General features: G+C 39.8%; 1 protein-coding gene across 3 annotated transcripts in view; it reads left to right on the top strand.

Moving 5' to 3' along the window:
* LOC127571957 (ubiquitin carboxyl-terminal hydrolase 47-like) overlaps nt 1–22,716 on the top strand; it is a 33,495-nt gene extending 10,779 nt beyond the window's left edge. For 2 of the 3 annotated variants that reach the window (XM_052018723.1, XM_052018725.1), the window contains exons 6-16: nt 307–402; nt 751–888; nt 8,297–8,425; nt 9,859–9,987; nt 11,387–11,428; nt 13,179–13,305; nt 13,724–13,755; nt 18,968–19,093; nt 19,948–19,970; nt 20,298–20,353; nt 22,123–22,716. In XM_052018723.1, coding sequence (XP_051874683.1) covers nt 307–402; nt 751–888; nt 8,297–8,425; nt 9,859–9,987; nt 11,387–11,428; nt 13,179–13,305; nt 13,724–13,755; nt 18,968–19,093; nt 19,948–19,970; nt 20,298–20,353; nt 22,123–22,148 — 924 coding nt within the window. In that variant the 3' untranslated portion in view covers nt 22,149–22,716. The remainder of the gene's footprint in view (nt 1–306; nt 403–750; nt 889–8,296; nt 8,426–9,858; nt 9,988–11,386; nt 11,429–13,178; nt 13,306–13,723; nt 13,756–18,967; nt 19,094–19,947; nt 19,971–20,297; nt 20,354–22,122) is intronic. The other variant, XM_052018724.1, reaches the window with a different exon arrangement.
* Nucleotides 22,717–23,432: the final 716 nt, after the last annotated feature.

Below are 23,432 nucleotides of genomic sequence, written 5' to 3'. Positions count from 1 at the left end.
ATTCAAAGTCTTTTCCAGTTTTGACAGCCTGGTGTGTCCAAGTTTGCAAATAACGATTGTGCCATACCAGGGCCTGGCAATGGTCATCTCCAACAAGGGAGTCTAACCATTTCCGCTTGATATCCTGTGGTATTACCATTGCCAAATTGCCCATTAATAATATACTACGTGTTACCATTGATCAGAAAGTCAAATTATGATGTAACTACCAGTTATAGCATTGCACTGAAGCCAATGCAAATAGCTAACTAAGTATTTTAGATATGATATGGTACCTTTTCTCTACTTGTTCCTTTCTTCTTAAAGGAAAAATCTCTTGAAGAGTTTTTGAAGGAGGAAACAATGAAAGGTGACAACAAATATTATTGTGACAAATGTGGGGCAAAGACTGAAGCAAAATCAGTAAGTATTCCAATTAGTCATCCTGGTATTTCTATAATTCTTCATGCCATTGGCTGTAAATGAGAGAAGCAACAGAAGCGGCTGAATGGCTGAAAATCATATTTTTTCGAGGTGAAATCATCTCCTTGAGCCCTTTAGTATTGCCGGATGTCAGTGCAGTGTCTTCACTGGTAGGGTCTGTGCCACTACAATGTGAAAATTCATATGAATTCTATTCATATGAGGATTTACAACACAAAGAGTGGATGGTTGCAACATTTGAAATGTATTGCAAACATATCTGCAAATGTTCAGCCTCGTGTTGATGAAACAGGAAAATAAGATTCATCTCTACCTTACGTTTTGCAGAGATACTATTTTAAGCACTTGCCACAAATTCTTACATTTCAACTTAAACGATTTGAATTGGACTACAACTTTATGCAATACCGGAAAATTACAGATTCCATTACTTTTCCACTTGATTTGGAATTTAAAAGATCCCAGGTAAGATTCTTCTCATTAGTAATAACACTTCAGTTTAAAATTTAAAATTTAATTTTATATTGTGGTGCATTCCAGAATTTTGCAATTTGCATTATTCATTTTTGGTGTGATTAACTCAGCAGCCGAAGAGGCTTAAAATCATCGTTCTGTAGTGGCTCCAGATTATGGCGCCAGTAACAATCAGATAGTTCTTTGGAATGCAGTCTTTTAATTTTCCACATTTCTTCATTGGTGTCAATAACTCTCAGTCAGTTTCAGTTGCTTTGACCACTTCTTGCTATTTTTGCATTATTTGGGATTTTAGTATTTGATGTATTATGAAGAAATGAGATTCAGTATTAGCTCAAAATGTTATAGCTCACAGGGTTGTTGAGTTTTCACTGGGTATTTAATTTGTGTTAGGCAGGATGAATGAACTGGGGTAATATACATGGCTCTGATACATCCAGTGCGAGATAGTTGTAGATACTCTGATCTATTTAGCTTGGCTCCCACAATTATGATCCCTGGGTAACACAGTGTTTACATTCTTCACACTACCTAAAACCATGTGATCTCTGGGAGAGGTAAAAAAGAACAGACTTCTCTCACCAATAGAGATCCGTTTTATGCTGTCAAGGGTGTTGCTAAATATATGGAACTGTGACTTGTAAGTATTTCACAGCATTTGGCAGCTTAATTACAAAATTAATGCAGATTCCTGGTTTAATCCTTTTGGCATTGTGATGGCATCTTTTGTGCAATATGCATCTGATTATCCTTTCTAAGTAGCAAAGGACCAAACTTATTTCAAACTCACATTCCATTAAAAGCAAATTTTTGTTTGGTTGCTTGTGTTAAACTCATATGAAATCATTGGCTGTATCCAATGAAGGCAACAGAACCAATACATCTGGCACATGATGCTTTCACCTGAGGTTACCTTTAGTCACCAAAGATAGTGCTCTCCCCGGTACTTACAATCACGTTATTGGTATTGGTTTATTATTGTCACTTGTACTGAGGTACAGTGAAAAACTTGTCTTGCATACTGTTCGTACAGATCAATTCATTACACAGTGCATTGAAATAGTGCAGAGTGCATTGAGGTAGTACAGGGTAAAAACAATAACAGAATACAGAGTAACGTGTCACACCTACAGGGAAGTGCTTTGCAGGTAGACAATAACGTGCAAGGTCAAACAAGGTAGATCGTGAGGTCAGAGTCCATCTCATCGTATAAGGGAACCGTTCAATAGCTTATCACTGTGGGATAGAAGCTGTCCTTGAGACTGGTGGTATGTGCCCTCAGGCTCTTGTATCTTCTGCCTGATGGGAGAGGAGAGATAATGACATGGGTGGGTGGGGTATTTGATTGTGCTGGCTGCTTCACCAAGGAAGTGAGAGGTATAGACAGAGTTCATGAGGGGAGGCTGGTTTCTGTGACGAATTTTAATTAATTAAAATTAAACATTAATTTTATACTTCAACTGCAGTTTATTATTTTTTGTTTAGGATGTTTTCAATGAATGGTGTGTTGTTATGTGTTATTATGTAGTTATAATAAAGAACTACAGTTCCCAGTAGGCAATGCAAGGGGTCACATGAGGGAACAGGAAGGGGATGTAAAAAGAGAGGGAAAGCAAGCCAGTTGGGTGTTGGTTAGTAAAATGTTCAGATGTTAAACCCATGTGAAGTTTGTCTCTTGTTGAAGAACAAACATAATGTCGTGTCAGAAGTTGCAGTGAGGTCTGAACAGGGAGAGTAGATGAATACTGTGTGCAATTGAGAAAGAGATTCAGTGAGTACGAAAGAAAAGCTGTAATAAGATGGAGAAAAAGCTGGCCAGTGTGGCAAGAGAGTACATTGTTCCTGAAGTTCAGCAGTCACCGGATTTGCCAAGAGAGAATTAGGTGAGAGGCCGAGAGTTCCCATCATGGATAAGCTAACTCCTCCCACGCCTATGCAGTTTACTGGCAATCTAATTGATAATTGGAAATGCTTCAAACAGTGATTCCATATATATTTAGATGCTAGTGGAGCAGGAGGGAACGATGATCAATTGAAAGCTTCTGCTTTTCTGCATGTGATTGGTGAAGATGCTTTGGACATCTATAACAGCTTTCAAATTGATGAGACAGCTTTTGAGTTGGGCACTTTGATGAAAAAATTTGAGGAGTATTTTATCCCAAGTAAAAACATCACATTTGAGAGATATAAATTGTTTTCCTTTGACCAGAAACAAGGTGTTAGCTTTGACCAATACTTAACTGAGCTTCACACACTGAGCTGCACAGGGCAGACACATCAGTGCATGCTATGAAAACAGAGAAGCAGCATAAAAGGCATTTCTGAAAGCAACAGCAAAGCAAAGAGGAAGGCTCAAACTGCAAATGCAGCAGATGTGGAGGTAGACACATTCCAGAGATGTGCCCTGCTTATGGGAAGTCCTGCAATAGCTGTGGGAAGAAGAATCACTATGCAAGGTGCTGCAAAGCTGGGGCTAACAAGAGAAAGGTGCACACAGTTGATGAGGAAATTAAGGAATTCTTTGTGGATTCTGTACAGACTGTGGCTGCTGGTAAAACAGAATGGATTGTTCCAGTAACTGTGCAGATGACAGTAATTCCATTCAAGCTTGACACCAGAGCTCAGGTGAATCTGTTATCCGTGGATGATTATAAGATTTTCACAGTAAAGAGTAAGATTTACCCTGTGAAGTTAAAAGTGACAGGCTCCACTGGATAGAAAGTTCCAGTAAAAGGGGGCTGTATGGTGACCTTTATGCACAAGGGGCAGCACTTAAAATCACAGCTACTGATTGTAGAAGAGAGTACAGCCAATATTAGGTCTGAGTGCATGTGAAAAGCTCAACCTAGTAAAAAGAGTTTTCATAGTAGCTTCACATACCAAAGATGACCACACAACACTCATGGAAGAGTATGCAGATGTCTTTGAGGGGCTCGGATGCTTATCTGGTGTACACAAAATTCACATAAATGAGGCAGTGGCTTCTGTTGTCCATGCATGCGGGAAAGTTCCATTTCAACTTAGAGATAAACTTAAACAAGAACTAGCACACATGGACTGGATGAATGTCATACAGAAAATTGAAGAACCAACAGATCGGGTTAGTTCACTGGCCGTTGTGCAAAAGGAAAATGGAGCATTGCAGATATGTCTAGACCCTAGAGATCTCAATAAGGCCATCAAGAGAGAGCATTTTAAATTGCGAACATGGAAGGAGATCATGTCCCGGTTTTCAGGTGCCAAATGGTTAAACAAGCTCGACGCATCGTCTGGGTTCTGGCAGATGAAGCTTAATGAGGCAAGTTTGAGACTGTGTACTTTTAACACACCACAGGAAAGATATCACTATCTTCGGCTGCCATATGGGATCCTGTCCGCACCAGAAGTCTACCATAAAACCACCTACATGATTTTTGAGGGCATACCTGGTGTCGAGACCATGATGGATGACATCATCGTTTGGGGGTCCACCAGGGAGGAACATGATACTCGACTGAGACAAGTGCTTGACATGACAAGGAATGTCAATTTGAAATTAAATAAAGAGAAATGTGAGTTTGGTGTTAAGACACTGATCTTCATAGGAGATGTAATACCTGAAGGGGGAGTGAAGCCTGACCCAAGAAAGACGTCAGCCATTGAAACCATGGAGAGGCCCCAAAACAAAGAGGAGGTGAGGCGTTTCTTAGGGATGGTGACTTATCTGGCTATTTCATCCCTTGACGGTCAACAGTGTTGGCACCACTTAGGTCACTCCTTGAGCAACAAAATGAATGGGTTTGGTCTCATGATCAAGAAGAATGTTTCCAAACTTTGAAAAGGGTCCTAACTGAAGAGCCCGTGCTGAAGTTTTATGATCCAGAAAGGTGTATCAGGATATCAGCTGATGTGTCCCAGCGCGGCCTTGGATCTGTACTACTGCAGCAGCATGATGGTACATGGCAACCTATGGCCTATGCAAGTGCGGTAGCCGACTATGCACAGATAGAGAAAGAGCTTCTCGCCAGTACATATGCATATGAAAGGTTCCATCAGTACATCTGTGGGCAAGCTATTGAAGTGCAGACAGGCCATAAACCATTGATTTCAATTATGTCCAAACCATTGAATGACTGTCCCATGAGGATGCAGTGCATGTTGATAAGGCTGCAGAAGTATGATGTGAAGATGATCTACACACCGGGAAAAAATATGTTTGCTGCTGATGTGCTGTCTCGAGCAGTCGACAAGACAGAAAAGAATGACCAACAGGTTAATGCAGATATACAGACCTATGTTGACATGATTGTCACCTCTCTTCCAGTATCTCCGGATAGAACAGAGCAGATTAGGAAAGCAGCAGAGGCAGATGAAACAATGAAAGTACTCAATGATACAATACGGAAAGGATGACCAGCAGCAAAGGATGACTGTCCAATGTGTATTCGGGATTATTGGGCATGCAGAGCTGAACTGTCAGCAGTGAAAGATATGGTCTTCAAAGGGAACAAGTTTGTGATTCCAGTGTCACTACGCAAGGAGATGCTCCAGAAGATGCACGAAGGGCATCTTGGGGAGGAGAAATGTAAACGTAGAGCACGTGAAGTGAGGTACTGGCCCAGGATGAACCAAGACAACAGCCGGACCACTGCTTCATGTGAAATATGCCTTACCTACAGACCAAAGCAGCAAGCAGAACCACTTACACCACACCCCATACCACACAGGTCGTATTTCAAAGTTGGAGTGGATTTGTTTGACTGTAATGGGAAGAGCCATATTGTTATAACAGACTACTTTTCCAGTTACCCAGAGGTTGTGACACTGCAATCAACGTCCAGCAATGCAGTTATCACGTTCCTGAAAGCTGTGTTTGTGAGGCATGGGGTTCCATGTGAAGTAATATCAGACAATGGTCCACTATTTTCGAGCTGTGAATTTGAATCCTTTGCCAAGGTTTGGGGGTTTCGACATATAACCTCAAGCCCACATCACCCAAAATGGCCTAGCAGAGAGTTCAATTAAGGTGGTGAAGGGCCTCATGAAGAAAGCGCAATATGGACGAGAGGATTTCCACAGAAGTCTAATGATTTACAGAAGTGCGCCACTGCAGAACGGCTTTTCACCAGCCCAGATGCTGATGGGTCGACGCATATGCACTAACCTTCCAATACATGAAAACCTGTTGATACCTGAAGGAGCACACAAGGTCAAACAGGCTAAAGAGGAAGGGAAAGAAAAACAGAAACAGAATCACGACAAGACAGTGAAAAGCCTACCAGTCCTGAAGCCTAGGGATCAAGTGCGAATCCGAGATCATGATTCTGGCACATGGTCCATGCAAGGAGTTGTGCAAGAGGAAGTAAATCTACATTCACACCAGATCCAGATGGAGCGAGGAACACCTCTGAGGAGGATCCACATGGATCTACGACCACAAGCTCCAACCCATGGCTGTGACCCGTCCACTGTCAGTACATCAAAGGGGCCAGCATATGAAGAAAATAAACATGTGGACCAGAATTCCCAGGAAAACACCAATAGTAATGCAGCAAATGAAAGCAACACACCTGCGAAAACAAGTACCAGACCAAAAAGGACCACAAAACCACCTCAGAGACTGATTGAAAGCTGCTGAGTGGGCAAGGGTTCTTGGCAGCTTTATAAGTATTGTGTTTGTTTTTCTTTAAAGGGGGAAGATGTGTTATTATGTAGTTATAATAAAGAACTACATTTCCCAGTAGGCAATGGAAGGGGTCACCTGGGGGAACAGAAAATGGCTGTAAAAAGAGAGGGAAAGCAAGCCAGGTGGATGTATTGGTTAATAAAAATATACAGATGTTAAACCCATGTGAAGTTTGTCTCTTGAAGAAGAACAAACATAACAGTGAGGTAAGGACTGCTGATCATGGCTCATAAAATGAGGCTTGCAGTTGGTCTTACAGATGAGGAAATTTAATACATCTGCTTCTTGATCTCTTCTGAGGCAGTCTTTTAGAGTTGAGGATAACTTCCTTTTGCTCCATTTCTGTAGGTTATGAGATGTTTCATGAGGTCAATGTATACTGTCTATGCATACAATGTATAATTTGGTATCTCTCAAGAGCTTTGAGGTGTCTATCCACTGTCTCCTGCCTGATCCACTCAATAGACAACCTTCCCCATTGATTTGCACCTTCTCAGTGTTCCCCAATAGTCTCCATCTTGTTATTTTTCCTTCCCCCCCACTACTGTTCCTGATCTCCCTCTGTGATGATATTTAATGTTCCATCCGACAGCTCTAAACTTAAGTCAAGACTTTAAGTTCTATCTGGCATAAGTATCTATGAGTACTCTCACTATAGGGAGATTATACTGTATCAACCTACACTTCAAGGACTAGATTACCCCACTACTTTAGTCTCTACGGAAAGGTCTAGCTGTCAATAATCACTATTTTGAGCGGTGGGCCTTTCCTCCCAAAAAAGATGGTTACAGCTGACAAAGCAGCTTAAATACAGTTTATTTTATGTGAAACATGTTTAATTCTAATAAGTAATTCTTAATATTGGTTAGAAGTTTAACTTAGCAAACAACAAACCTCTTGAGCCTTGGACAATTTCTGCTGTTTTTGCAGAAGGGATTTTATCTCAATGAGCAACCGCTTCTTGGCCTTTGGACAGGTCATGTCGCTGTGCTAAAAAGCTGAGGCTAGCAATAAGCCTTTATGGGGCCTAGGAAGTGAATATCCATCACACCTGCCCTTCATCCCCTATTCCCACCATGATGGTGGAAGCTTGTGGCCCATCATGCAGTTTGTTCACAAACACATGATTAACATCAGGCCTGCCAGATCGTAAATGTGGTACTGATTAGAACAGTAGCGAAGTTTGAACCGAGTAAACGGCCTGTTTTGGAGCCTGTTGGTTTGTGGATGGTGTAGCTAGATCCTTGGTGATGGCCGAGTGTGAGTGAAGCCTCCATACTGTGGAATTTGGGAGAGTAGCTGATACTGTTTTATGTGTCCTGCTAATTGATTTGGTGGGTTTTGGGATCTATCACTGCACTGCGTGAAAGTGCATATTGTGACATTATTAGTCCCAAATAAATTAATGGGACATCTAATGAATGGTAAACTCTTGCACAATAAATGTCACTCAAACCAAAACTAAAGCCCACAATTTGCTGGGCAAGACATCTCTCTACTCGTACCTCAGACTTATTCCAGCAACCTTTGGGCCAAAGCAGATTTGCAAGAGAAGTCAATGAGCCTGCAATGTGTTTATTTGCTTTTCAGTCTCAGGTAATTTTAGGAATATTTGGTGGTTAGGCCCAATGATCATTCAGTATTGAATAGTTTGGTGGAATATTCTTCCAAAAAGTGGACAATTTAAAATATTGTTATTATCCATTGAACAAACCTTGGTTAATATTTTGATAGGAATCCAAAGGCACAGCGATGACACATAGAAATCGACGATCTCATTCATTAGGATCAGAGTTTACTGTAGGATCTCGAAGCCATAAATTGGATGAAATGCAGAAACCACAGAAGGATGGGAGTCGTCAGGTAAGGAGTGCTGATCATGGCTGGTAAAGTGAGGCTTGCAGTTGGTCTTGCAGATGAGGAAATTTAATACATGTACTTTTTGATCTTCTCTTCCTAGGCAGACCCTTAGGGTTGAGGAGAACTTCCTTCTGCTCTAGTTCTGTAGGTTATGAGGTGTCTGATGAGGTCCATGTGGGAAATGTAGAGTCTTCCACAGTAGAGCAAATATGATTGATGGTGGGGTAGATATTCCTGGTACTGTACTCCTTCCAACGTTTCCAGTCAGCTTCCTTCTGGTCCTGATGAAGAGACTGAATTCTTACAACCTCTATGGATGCTCCTCAGTCCCACCATTTTTGGTGATCATGGGCTGGGTGTTGATGAGGATGATTCAGTTTTTCAAATCAATCTTTGAGAATATCCATGAGGCGTTTTCCCTTTGCTCCAGGTAATGCTGCTGTGAAAGAGCCCGGAGTCAAGAACCCATTTTGAAGTCTTATGTTGGGCATGTGGACAATGTGACCAGCCCTTTGCAGCTAGCTCACTGAGATTTTGGGGAAATTAGCCTAGGAGAGAAGTGGATGTTGGTTCCCTTATCCTGATTTGGAGGATTTGGCAGAGTTAACATTGGTAGTATCTCTCCAGTGCTTTGAGGTGTCTCTCACCAGTCTACTTGCCGATCCACTCTATGCACAACATTCCACATTGACTTGCACCTTCTCAGTGTTCCCCAAAATTCTCCGTCTTCCTATTTTTTCCTTTCCCCCACTGCTGTTCCTGATCTCCCTGCTCCTTCATCCCCTATTCCCACCATGATGGTGGAAGCTTGTGGCCCATCATGCAGTTTGTTCACAAACACATGAGGCCTGCCAGATCGTATATGTGGTACTGATTAAAACAGTAGCAAAGTTTGAACCAGGTAAACGGCCTGTTTTGGAGCCTGTTGGTATGTGGATGATTTAGCCAGATCCTTGCTGATGCCTGAGTGTGAGCGAAGCCTCGATACTGTGGAATTTGGGAGAACAGCTGATGTTGTTTTATGTGTGCTGCTAATTAATTTGGTGGGTTTTGGAAGATATCACTGCACTGCATGAAAGTGCACATTGTGGCATTACTCATCCCAAATAAATTAATGGGATATTTAACGAATGGTAAACTCTTGCACATTAAATGTAAGTCAAACAAAAACCAGAGCCCACAAATTGCTGGGCAAGACATCCATCTATTTGTACCTCAGACTTGTTCCAGCAACCTTTGGGCTAAAGCAGATTTTCAAGAGATGTCAATGAGACTGCAATTTTGCTTTTCAGTCTCAGGTAATTTTTGGAATATTTGGTGTTTAGGCCCAATGATCATTCAATATTGAATAGTTTGCTGGAATATTCTTCCAAAAAGTGGACAATTTAAAATATTGTTATTATCCATTGAACAAACCTTGGTTAATCTTTTCATAGGAATCCAAAGGCACAGCAATGGCACATAGAAATCGACGATCTCATTCATTAGGATCAGAGTTTACTGTAAGATCTCAAAGCCATGAATTGGATGAAATGCAGAGACCACAGAAGGATGGGAGTTATCAGGTAAGGAGTGCTGATCATGGCTCATAAAATGAGGATTGCAGTTGGTCTTGCAGATGAGAAATATTAATACATCTACTTCTTGATCTTCTCTTCCTAGGCAGTTCTTTAGGGTTGAAGAGAACTTTCTTCTGCTCCAGTTCTGTAGGTTATGAGGTGTCTGATGAGGTCCATGTGGGACACGTAGAGTCTTCTACAGTAGAGCAAATATGATTAATGGGGGGTAGATATTCATGGCCCTGCACCCCTTCCAACATTTCCAGTCAGCTTCCTTCTGGTCCTGATGAAGAGACTCAGTTCTTACAACCTCTATGGATGGTCCTCAGTCCCACCATTTTTGGTGATCATGGGCTGGGTGTAGATGAGGATGATTCAGTTTTTCAAAAAAATTTTTGAGAATATCGATGAGGTGTTTTCCCTTTGCTCTAGTTAATGCAGCTGTGAAAGAGCCCGGAGTTGAGAACCCATTTTGAAGTCTAGTGTTGGGCATGTGGACAATGTGACCAGGTCTTTGCAGCTAGCTCACTATGATTAGAGGTTTTTGGGAAATTAGCCTAGGAGAGAAGTTGATGTTGGTTCCCTTACCCTGATTTGGAGGATTTGGCAGAGTTAACATTGGTAGTATCTCTCCAATGCTTTGAGGTGTCTCTCACAAGTCTCCTTCCCGATCCACTCCATGCACAACATTCCGCATTGACTTGCACCTTCTCAGTGTTCCCCAAAATTCTCCGTCTTCCTATTTTTTCCTTTCCCCCACTGCTGTTCCTGATCTCCCTGCTCCTTCATCCCCTATTCCCACCATGATGGTGGAAGCTTGTGGCCCATCATGCAGTTTGTTCACAAACACATGATCAACATGAGGCCTGCCAGATCGTATATGTGGTACTGATTAAAACAGTAGCAAAGTTTGATCCAAGTAAACGGCCTGTTTTAGAGCCTGTTGGTATGTGGATGGTGTGGCCAGATCCTTGGTGATGGCCGAGTGTGAGCAAAGCCTCGATACTGTGGAATTTGGGAGAGCAGCTGATGTTGTTTTATGTGTCCTGCTAATTAATTTGGTGGGTTTTGGAAGATATCACTGCATTGCATGAAAGTGCTCATTGTGGCATTACTAGTCCCAAATAAGTTAATGGGATATTTAACGAATGGTAAACTCTTGCACATTAAATGTAAGTCAAACAAAAACCAGAGCCCACAAATTGCTGGGCAAGACATCTATCTGTTTGTACCTCATACTTGTTCCAGCAACTTTTGGGCTAAAGCAGATTTTCAAGAGAAGTTAATGAGACTGCAATGTGCTTATTTGCTTTACATTCATTAAATAATGAACAGTTTGGTGGAATATTCTCCCAAGAAGTGGATAATTTAAAATAATAACTGCAGTTTAATATTTTTTCTTTAGGTTGTTTGCAATGAATGGTGTCCAAAATTAACAGCAAGCAAGGTAAGAAGTGAATGTAAATGTATTCATCTTGCTGGGGTTTGTGACTCATTTGGAGAGTATCTTCTCAGTTATATGCGGATGATATTCACAACTTTGGTGCCCACGGTGTCACATGATGGCATAAATCGCTGTACAAGAATGGGAAGAAGAAGGATGATGGTGGGTGGGTGGTGATGGGGTGGGGTTGATGCATTAACCTTTTCAATACAAAAATATCTATTGTTCAATATTTGGAAATCTAGACTCAGTTGTACCATTGTGGAGGCTGCTATGCCTTAAAGGGTTAATCACATCAACCTCCAATGTGAAACAGTGTTTGTACAGGGCTCAACAAACAGGGACTCTTACTGTAGGAAGTCTTCACCACTGACACAGGCATGATAAGCGGCAGCAAGATGTTTCAAGGATTTCCATCTGACTCCAAACAATGATTAAGCAGGATTTTAATTGTTTTACAAGGAAAAGTTGCCTTTTAATTTGTTAGCTTTTAGCTATCAATGTTGTGTATTCTTTAATTGGCAACATTTTTTGAAGGGTTTCTTCACATATGAATATTCAAGTGAATTATTAATGATTAGTCAGACAAGAAGGTATTTAATTAGAAATTCATTTGAATTCCATGAGTTTTCTTTTAATATGAAAGTGTAAGTTGAATGCACTGAAAAAGGAAAGACCCTTCCTAATTCCATCATGCTCCTGACCTTTGCCTTGTAGATGGCTGGAAGCCCTTGTGATGTCAAGGGGTGAGTTACTTGCTACAGGTTTCCCTGCCTCTGACCTGCTTCTGTAGCCATAGTGTTGAATTTCTGGTCAAGTGTGAACCCAGGTTATTGATGTTGGGAAACACTGTCATGGCAAAGCCATTGGATGTCAAAGGTGGCTGATTAAAAGTACAGTATTGAGGAAATTATTCATTCAGCATGACCAGTTAGTAGCAAGAGCAGACAGAGGTAGTTTTCACATTGAGTGATAATCTAAAACTAATGTAAATTGCACAACGTGAGGCCACCCTCCCTCAGCCTACCTGCTGTCCCCTAATCATTAAAATATCTTTGGTGATTAATGTCAATAGTAATGTCACTGGAAATCAAAAATAGGAGGGATGTTTAAAGGGCCAGACAGAGATAATGATTGCAAAGTTAATAATACTCCTCACTTCCCACTTCCTGAAATGTTTTTGAGATGCTTCATCAGAAACATTGATTGGTAGATTAAGTATTTACTTAAGGTGTTAATTTGAGTTCCACAAGTTTTAGCTCAGTTTCAGGTTGTAAATGGCATGTAAAGTGAAGGGAATCCCAACCCACTTTCCTGAGTTGCTGAGTTCCAACTTGATTCCAGATTCATTTTTATTCACATTTCAACCTCTGAGTTCATGTGAAATAAAACTATTTTACTCAATGGAGTAATTAAGGTGTATTCAATGATTAAACATGCAAAGCACACAAAGGCTTTAAGAGTTTTTAAGGAAATTTTAAACATGTCTGTGATTTCCTCACTTTTAGATTGTGGCAAGCCAACAACAAATGAAACAATATTGTTGGACATTTACTTGCGTGGTTTCTAGAAACATAGTGGTTTGGAATCTGTAGAACATTTATTAGAAGTACTGAATGCATTGGAACATGGAATGTATCAGAATCTGGGCACAGGCAGATCAGATTTCCCTGAAGTAAAGTGTGAAGTGAACAGCAGATCCTGTTCAGAATCTCTATGCCCTATTTAGACAACTAATATTCTGCTCTCACAGGAGAATAATGCCCCGAGTAACTACTGTTTGAAGACTCTGAAAAGAAGACAAAGTTCACTTTTAACCCCGGGAGTGCAGAAAGGAAATTCTGTGGAGTATGAAGAAAGAAAGACTGAGGCAGCTAAAGGTTTGTTGGTGGAACCATCAGAGACAAATCATCTGCACAGATAAGATATCATTATTAGTCACATGTACATTGAAACACACAGTGAAATACATCTTTTGTGTAGAGTGTTCTGGGGCAACCCGCAAGTGTCGCCATGCTTCCGGCGCCAACATAGCATACCCACAACTTCCTAACCCGTACATCTTTGGAACGTGGGAGGAAACTGGAGCACCCAGAGGAAACCCACGCAGACACGGGAAGAACGTACAAACTCCTTACAGAATTGAACCCAGGTCGTTGGTGCTGTAATAGCGTTATGTTGCCCACTACACCACCATGCCTGCCCAACTATTGAAAGAAACTTGATTGATCTCATATGCTTATAGGTATGACATTGTCAAAAACTCTCCTGATGTGTTTATGTTATTTTCTCCTTTAGATCAGTCAGAGGAAATTTCTACAGAGGAGGAGGTAAGGAAGTAGAAAATATTGAAAGTGGCTTGTGTCCCCTTCTACCTTTTCTTTAACAACCACTCATAGTCCTTTCTCCCACAGTCACCAGTTCAATGAAATCCACCCATGTGGAATTAATTCAATAAGCCTTGTGGAATTACACCCCAGAAGTGATGCTGTCAAGAAATCATTGTAGATACCAAATGTAAAGAATCTTCCCTGCCAACATCCCATGATTTCCTCTCAGTCAGTAGCACTGAAGTGGATTGAGACTTCCATCAACCCCAGTCCCTTGCAATTTGTTGATCTGCCCCCAGCCTCCTTCCAATTTCTACCACCACTCTGATTGTCAACTCCTCACTTGCCTCTGACAGACCACATGTCTGACACACAATGGGAACCTAAACCACAATTTTCTTCAGCTCAACATTACTCCAAGATCTGGCAATGTGAATTGTAAGCTAAATGAATGGCTTTGACACACTTCAATTCTGACTAAACAGTTAATTTCACAGGAACAGGTTTGAGGCATGAACGTGACATTAAAAATTCAAAACAGCCCAACTGAATGCCTTGCAATTAGTTGTGTAAGTTATCTTCTTTCTTGAGAAGTTAAATTACACAACTGTTGCAAGATATATTGAGCTAAATTTCAACAAAATGTCTTTTTACATCATTAAAATCTATTAGTAACTATTTTGGAGTTAGTTAATGGTTTTCCTAAATTACTCTTCAACACACTGCATAGATGTACTCAATTATAACACCTGTATCAATGGGGAGCCGAGTGTGAAGTTCAGTAAAATGCTGCATGTTATGTTGCTTAGAACAATCATGGGCTAAGAAACTGCAAAGACTAATTGACAAAGGTTTCCCCCCATTTGAAATCTTTAGATTTTTAGCAGTTTTGTGATTGGATGGAAAATAGTTCCTGCTGAAATTTCCTTTCAGGGAGAGCTGCAGCTCCCTACTTGTACATATACACACACTGTATCTAATTCCTAGCACTCCTTGTTTCCTGTGTGGACAGAATGTTCAAAGTCTGAAAGTGAATTGTTTCTATTTGAGTGAGGAGCCTTTGTTCCCATTCAACAATGTCCTTCAGCCTGAAATTCATAGGATAACATATAAATAGTTCAGTGCTCTTCAGTTTTGAAAGGAGGCTTTTATTATTTTGTTCTGTTCACTGTGATCCTCTGCAGGACTTCCAAACTTACTTTCAGCATGAATATCATGATCAGATGAATTTAAAAAAAGACATGTTGCTTGGCTACAAATAAATGTTTAATGTTTCAGTTTAATTAATATCAAGATTTGGATTCTTTATAAGAGACTGGAACCTTGATTTATACAAAAAGACCCTCTCAAGCAATATTACTGGTAATGGTTGCTTTTGAAGCCTGTTTTGAATTATTTGCAGGGTTTCATGGTTCTGGATGCCATTTATTTATTTGTGCAGTGTTTTGCTGTTCAGGTCGAATGACAAATTGCCATTCTCTTTGATGTGGCTGACAGCATAATTCTGAAAGTGAGCAATAGTTGAATTAAGTTACTTGTGTTTTACTCTCCTAACATGTAGTACAGAAATAACACAAACATAATGTTTAAGGTAGATTAAGTGGCTGAAGGTCACCATATATAGCATTCGTTATGCAAGGCTTTGGCCCTTACCTTTTTAGCCTGCACTCAGTGCTCAGCGGCTCTTTGTCACTGGACAAAATAAATCACTGTGCATTCACACTGCCACATGGAAGGAACACATACATGTGGCAATTATATTGCAAACTGTACGCAAAACTAGGATGTTCCGCATCATTGAGACATAGTAATGCCGGAGTATTGTGGTTCCACTGGATCTGGCCTAGAAACAGTAGTATTTTTGGTAAATTGAGATGTGTTGTCCTTGTTCGTGGGTTGGATGGAGGAAGAGAACTATTCCACCTTCAATGTGCTAGATGAGCTATATATTCTCACTATACTTTGCATTTTGAGGTATAGTTCTTGGGTCATTGTAGGTTCTACATATTTTAAATTTAAAATTTAAAAACTTGTATATCTAATTTGCTTTCTTCTCCAATTAGGATAATAATTCTTGTGCAACTAACTTTATTTTAGATTTTGTGTCGAAGTGCCATAAACATTCTGCTTAGATTGCCACATTCACTTTTCTATAAATGGACATATATGCTACACACAGACTGCCATTTCCCAGGAGATATAATATTAGTTGGCAACAAAATTAATCTTGAAGTGCGTTCACACCACTATTTTTGTAATGGTGCAAAGTAGTTTTGACATCTTAACCATGCTGAGCTTGTGGAGCATAAATTAGGTATCAATATTTGAAATGGCTTTTGTATGGCATGATTACATCCTCAATGATTTTACCTTGATTCAGGTTGCATTCAGTATTGTTAGTACATCGGGTAAGTGAAGAAGGTTCACACCCATAAAAAAAACCTGTAGTACCAAGTTGTAAAGTTAAAGTTGTACCAAAGCCTTGCTGCTCTTCATCGTAAAAAAATGGATGACAGAGTGGTTCAGCTAGTGGAGCTGCTGCATCACAGCTCCAGTGATCTGGCTTCAGTCCTGACCTCAGATGCTCTCTGTGTGGATTTCACGTGTTTTCGTGCATTTCTTCCGGGTGCTCTGGAAAGATTGATTTTATTTTTTTGTTAATTTAATACCGAACAAGCCAACTATTTAGTGCCAGATCTCCAGACATGTCTAATTAGTCCAAAATAATAAGGACAATATCATTCATCAGATGTGAAGAATGTAGAGGAAAAAATTGAAAGTAGGGCAATGCTCTTCGAACTCTGCTTTAACACTCCCCGGGTATAATTTATCCCTTTTCCCTCACTCACCAGTTCAGTGAAATGTTATTTCCCCCCACCAGCTTCCGAAACATTGCTCAGGAATGAACTCTCTGGAGATCTGGCACTAAATAGTTGTCTTATTCGGTATTAAATTAACAAAAAAAGTGAAAATCAATCTTTCCAAGTGAAGCAGAGTTTCAGAAGCAGCTCTTCCAATCGAGTGTACTACATTCAGTGTTAGCAAAACTGTCTCCTGTATAAAAGCTGGAGCAAATAGTAGGTTTATATAGTTTGGTACAACGTCGTGGGCTTTACAGAGCACCTACGGTCAGTCCACTGAGGCAACTGACTTCTCTGTTGCCCATTTTATTTCTCCAGCCCAGTTTCACTCTTTCCGCTCTGCCTTTCGACTCTAGCACTGTTAGAATGAGGCCCACTGCAAGCTTGTGGAACAGCCTCTCCTGTCTCTGATTTTGGCCCATTTTTTCTCTTTCACTGGCATAGGCAGGCATGCTGACCATATGCAACAGTCCTGGTCATTGGTTTATTCTTGTCACATGTAATGAGATACAGTGAAAAGCTTTTGCATTTCATCCAGACAGATTTTTCCATACATAAGTACACTGAAGAAGTACAAAAGAAAAAAAGAACTGACTGTGGAATATAGTGTTACAGTTGCAGAGAAAGTGCAGTGCTGGTAGACAAATAAAGTGCAAGGGCCACGATAAGATAGATTGAGAGATCAAGAGTATATCACTGGTACGTAAGAGGTCTGTTCAAGAGTCTTATAACAGCAGGATTGAAGCTATCCTTGAGCCTCCTGGTACTTGTTCTCAAGCTTTTGTATCTTCTGCCTCAGGGGAGGGGGGAGAAGAGAAAATGACTTGGGTGGGATGAGTCCTTGAATATGTTGGCTGCTTTCTCAAGGCAGCGGGAGGTGTAGACAGAGTCAATGGAGGGGAAGCTGGTTTGCATGACAGACTGGGCTGCATTCACAACACTTTGCAATTCCTTGTGGTTTTGGGAAGAGTGGTTGCCATTCCATTTATTCTTTGCATTCTTCAGCCACCTTCTGTGCTGCTGCAAACTAATATGTTTGCTCTGTTTCCCAATTCTCATAAGGGTGTCAGACCAGAAATGCGAATGGTTTCCCTTACCACAGATGCCGAATGACCTGCTGAGTTTTTTGAGCAACTCTGTTTCTATGTTAGGTATCTCATTAATTGATCATTCACATTTCTTTTGCTTGAGTTTTATCTTGCTTTCAAAATCAGAGTGCAGAAAAATTAATCCTCCTGGTTCAGACCATCCCACTGCACAGGTGTTCATTTCCAACTAGTTTTCGGAGTCAGTGTTTGTATGAGCCTTTCTAACTAGTCTGAAGTAAAACTGCTTTGCTTGATAAAGCAGCAATGATGCATACAGCACTGAACATAAACAGCACAGATTATGGTCAACTAACTACCTCAAAGGTTACAACATATTTTTGAGACAATATGAGAAAATTTCCAACAAATTCCTTACTTGACAAAACAACAACTAATGTAACAGGACTATTGGACAATTATTGGCTTATTTCTTGAACTAAGTGTTAGTTAGAATAAACAAACAGTTCTTTGTTGGAGCATGGAGCTGTGAGACAGCTGCACTATTGCTGCATCACTGCTCTTTCTCTTTTGATATCTCTTTCCATTCTGAACCTCGGCATCTGTGATTGAGAATCTGAGCAAAGTTAAGGAAAATTCTGGTATTTTGAAAGGATAATCCACTTGTTCTTTTAACCTTAGCAAAATATTTTCAGGATAGGATGATTACATGGCTTTATACATGGATAAACTCAAAGATATAACAAAACATGCCGAACTCAGAGTCAAAAATTATGGAAATCTGTTAGTCTAAATGCCAGCATCTGTAATGAGAAATGTTTTATTTCTCTTGAGTATTCTAAAGCAAAGACCCTAAAACAAAATACTGCAAGTCTGTAATAAAAAAAGGAAAAAGCTCAAAATACTCAACAGGTTTGTGAACATCTGGGGGAAGAGAAACAGGGTTAACATTTCAGGTCAATGAAAGGTCTTTGATCTGAAACATTGGCTCTGTTTCTCTCTCTATGGATGCTGCCGGACCTGCTGAGTATTTACAGCAATTTCTGTATTCAATTTCACTTTATTGGCAGAATTTTGGCCAGGTGATTAGCCCATCTTCCAAAATCCCTACAGATATTGGCTATGCCCTGTATTGTGGTGAAGGAATCATTTGCATGACAAGAAAATGCTGATTATACCTTATCTACTTGACAGCAATAAAATTAACTGTTTGGTCAATTTGTCAGAAATGTAAATTCAGATAATTGGCCAGTGCAAAGTAAAATTAAATTAATGATACCTTTCTGTTTCATTTCTCTGCTTTAGGAGAAGAAGTATGAATTGTTTGTAATATGGCATCACATAGGAACCTATGGAAGTGGCCACTATTATGCTGAAATCAAATCAGATACTGGTGATTGGTACAATTTTAATGATGAAAACGTTCGAAAGGTAAAAGTTATCAACAGAATGAAACGTTCTCCAAAGTATGAATAGAAAGTTTTTCAGTTCCAGGAAATAATAGAGCAGTAGCAGACAGCCTGACCATGTTACTATGGCATTTTGTCAGTTTGTGTCCTGGAGTGAAATTAAATTACTTCAAAAACTGAATTATACCTCACACAAGGGAAGATGGTTGTGGTCGTTGGAGGTCAATCATCCCAGTCTTAGGACATCACTGCAGGAGTTGAATTGGAACCTCATTTACTTAGGTGTCCACAATTCCATGCCAGCTCTTTTTAAAGATAAAATTTTAACATTTACAGTATTTGCATTAAGTACATCAGACTGATCATGTGAGCTACCAGACAATGGCTGTATTTTTATTCATTTACAGAATGACATTGTCATTGGTAAGGCCCATTTGTCCTTGAGAGAGTGGTGGATCACCTTCTTGATCTCTGCATTCTGAGTGATGAAGCTATTCCTATAATGCTGTTCGGTAAAGTTCCTGGGATTAGACCCAGAAATAATGCAAAAATAATTATATATCTCTACACTGAGTAAATGTGCGACTTGGAGGAGAAGGTGGAAGTACAGGCATTCCCATGTGCCTACTGTCCTCTTCCTCTAATGAAGAATGTACAGGATTGACATAGGCTGTCAAATAAACTTACTCAGAACTGAGGTCATTACTTCACTGAATTTATTATTCATTCTTCTTCAATAATCATTACATTCATTGTGTTGGTGCTTACAGGTTTTGAACTCCTGTAACATAACTTCTGCCTGACAACTAGTTACAATTTGATGTTTTTCTTTGCATGTCGTCAATGTATACTTATTCATCATGATGTTTCATTAAGATGGGAAAGAATATCTCTGTGAGGTAATGATCAAATTTATTTAATGCAAAATTCATTTTGTAAGAAATTTTAGAGTTAACAAGTATTGTTATGTGATTTTTGAAAGATACTTGAAAGAAATCACTCAAAGGCCTGTAGTCTTGTCCATTAGATATATTCATGAGGTAATCACTTGTTTGGTGAAGGAGAAATTTTGAAATATATTTACATTGACCTGCAAACATATAGAAGGGGCAAAAACTGGGAAATTAAAGAAGCTGGTAGAACAATGTACATATTGATCTATATTGGTAGAAGACATGATGTCTGCCCTGTTCTTCTTTAAAAATAAATCATTTAATATTTTCCAGTTCCTCAACTGCTTACGTATTTATGTACAGACTGAGAGATACAAACAACAAAGCAGGTATGACTATTTAGTAATGGTAATTGTTTTATCTCAGCAAATCATTGATTTACATACTACTCTGCAATGGATTTATAAGATCGCAAGATCACAAAGATAAGGGAGCAGAAGCAGGCCATTCGGCCCATCGAGTCTGCTCCAAGGAAAAGGGCAAGAAATGGGGTGGGAAAAAAAGAGAGAGAAAAAAAAACTAAGTTAATATTAGCATGTATTTTGTAATATCAACATTTTTCTTGCTTTTCCCTGCATTTTGATGAAGCATGAGTTCTCCACCTCTGGATAAACCTAAAGTGTAAACCCTTTATTAATTAACTGGACAGTGTTTATTTTCCTAATTCTCTGTTACTACTCTTCGATACATAATAATGTAACATCGTCCCTATTTCATACAATAGTGCTGCTTTCTATTCTACTGCTGCATAAGATTTGTGATGCTTATAACAAACTGAATTTAGCATTGTCATAAATCAAGATGCAGCAAATGGAAATAATAGAATTTCCATAGCTCGTACTAGATTGTGATCCATGAATAACATATTAAATAAATTTTGGGCATCTTGACATTTTCAAGCACTGAGGAGCTGATTTTCCCCAGGTACTTTAATGCTAATGACCCCTGGGTGGTTTGAAGCTCCAATGCTGACAACATGCATTTTATGCAAGATGCCACCATGCAAAAAGGTTGAACCATTGGTAAGAATGGCTACCAGAGGATCATTAAGAGAATGATTGAAAGTTAAATTTCCTGCCAGCACTGATTAAGAAAGCCATCATTATTAATGATAAGATATCTTTATTAATCACATGTACATCAAAACACACAGTGAAATACATCTTTTTGCCTAGAGTGTTCTGGGGGCAGCCCGCAAGTGTCGCCACACTTCCGGCGCCAACATAGCATGCCCACAACTTCCTAACCCATACATCTTTGGAATGTGGGAGGAAACCGGAGCACCCAGAGGAAACCCACACAGACACAGGGAGAACGTACAAAATCCTTACAGACAGTGGCCAGATTTGAACCCAGATCGCTGGCGCTGTAGAGCGTTATGCCAACTGCTACACTATCATGCCTGCTCTAATGTGTGCCTACGATTTAACCTAATGCCATCATCCTGTTTGGGAGTAAATTAGATGTGGCTAAGGATTTTGAGCACCACTTAACATGAATTATCGAATCACTTCTTGCTGGAAGCTTGAAGAGGACTTTTGAAACACATCAGCATAGTCTCTGAGACATATCATCAAGATTTAAACATACTTTCAACATTTGTTCTCAAAATTCTCTGAGGACGTCCCCTAGTAAAAGAGTGCAGTGTTGCTCTATCCTATTGGACATATTACTCACCGGGAGAAAGATTGTGCTCATGGCCATCATGCTATGGGTTTAAGTCCACAGGAGGCCATGAAGCCATGCAGAGTAACACTAGTTGCTGCAGGGGAGAGGGATGGCGAGGAAAGTGGACTGCTGCCCCTCTGAAAGCAGAAGCCACCTTTGGATCTTCCCCACAAGAACATAAGGAGCAGGAGCTAAGTACTTGTACACCATCTCACTCAGTCTCCAAGCCATCTGTAAATCTATTGCTTCATTTCATCCATTCACTTCACACTTTCACCATAAGGACATATGTGTAGGTTCATGTCAGGTTCCAGCAAAAATGCATCTCATTGGTGCTTGTTGGTTTAAACCGTAAAAATTGTGTGTTAAAACCAGTTTCAAACAAACATTCTGTTTCACTTTATTTTAATTAATATTAATGTTTTCACAGCCAAGGTCAGAAGCCACAACTCCTAACCAGTGTTAAATTCTGAACATACCAGAAACCCAGGAAACAGCAATGGCCACATGATGCTTACATTCTTGGTGTTCAAAGCAGCCATGAGCCACAAAGGCACAGCTGTGAAGTTAATGATTTATATTCCAAATTCCCTGTGATACCATCTTAAGACATGGTATAGGAATAACGTGTGGTTGCCTTGTTGCTGCTGGCAATTGTTTTTAGATTTAAGATATTCTACCTATTTGTACAAGTATTGATGTACCATTAGCATTTTAACTGGTGTATAAAATGTTAGGTATTATGGGAGGACCTCCACGGAAGAGAGTATCTGGCCTTGCAGGTCAACAATTATTTTCAAAAGAAATTTGTCATATGAAATGCTCATCTTTTGTAAGGAGGAAAGAACTCATGAAGTTCTATTTCCAGTCCCTAATCATGGGTCACTTTTCTATATGATGTTTTCATGATACTCTTTATGTGCTTTTACTCAAATGTACTTTAAGATAAAAAATTTGTGCCTAGAAATTGGATCATACAGCATCACATCTTTGTGTGCCATACATTTTCAAATCTATTAAAAGATGAAATGAAATGGAAGATCTGTGATTTAAGGCATGGATGGCAAAGTCCTCCATGTGTTGGATGTGCTAATGTATGATGGAACTTGAAATACACAGTAGCAGTTTACACTTTGATGCCACTTCCTTGAATTCATTCGAGCATAAATACCTTGCACTTGTCACAAACCAGCAACAAAAGAAACACACTGAGCATGATTTAGTGTTAAAAACTATTTTATTAATCACTACTTATGATAATACGTAAAATAAAAGTAAAAATGTTAGTATGTTAGAATTCAAAAATGTTAAACCTCGAACGTTAACCCCAAAACTAAACTCTTCGTGTGTGTGTGTGACAAAGTCCAAAACTCCCAGTTCCTGAATGGTTCTTAAAGTTCAGTTCCGCAAGCCATAAGGTGAAACATGAGCAAGGGCTTCTTCAACAACCACCGTTGTCTGAAGATAAGATGTAGATGTAGAAAAACATAGAGAGAGTACATACGAAATCCAAATGATTCACGATGGAACCCAAACGACACTTCAGTGTTTACTCGGTAGTGACTTCCTCACCCCGAAAAGCATCCGAACCGTGGTCGTCCACACACAAATACCTGCTTCCTTCTACAGGTCAGCAACAAAGTGAACTCCACCGGATTACTTCCAACTTCCATACATGGATTTCAGTGGCAAACACAGTTATTGTTTCTCATCCATCGATAGAGAAAACAAGCAGGCTGG

Source organism: Pristis pectinata, chromosome 6 (assembly GCF_009764475.1).
Source record: "Pristis pectinata isolate sPriPec2 chromosome 6, sPriPec2.1.pri, whole genome shotgun sequence".
Taxonomy (NCBI): Eukaryota; Metazoa; Chordata; class Chondrichthyes; order Rhinopristiformes; family Pristidae; genus Pristis; species Pristis pectinata.
Note: the sequence above shows the minus strand (reverse complement) of the source record. Positions and strands in the feature narration are given on the sequence as shown.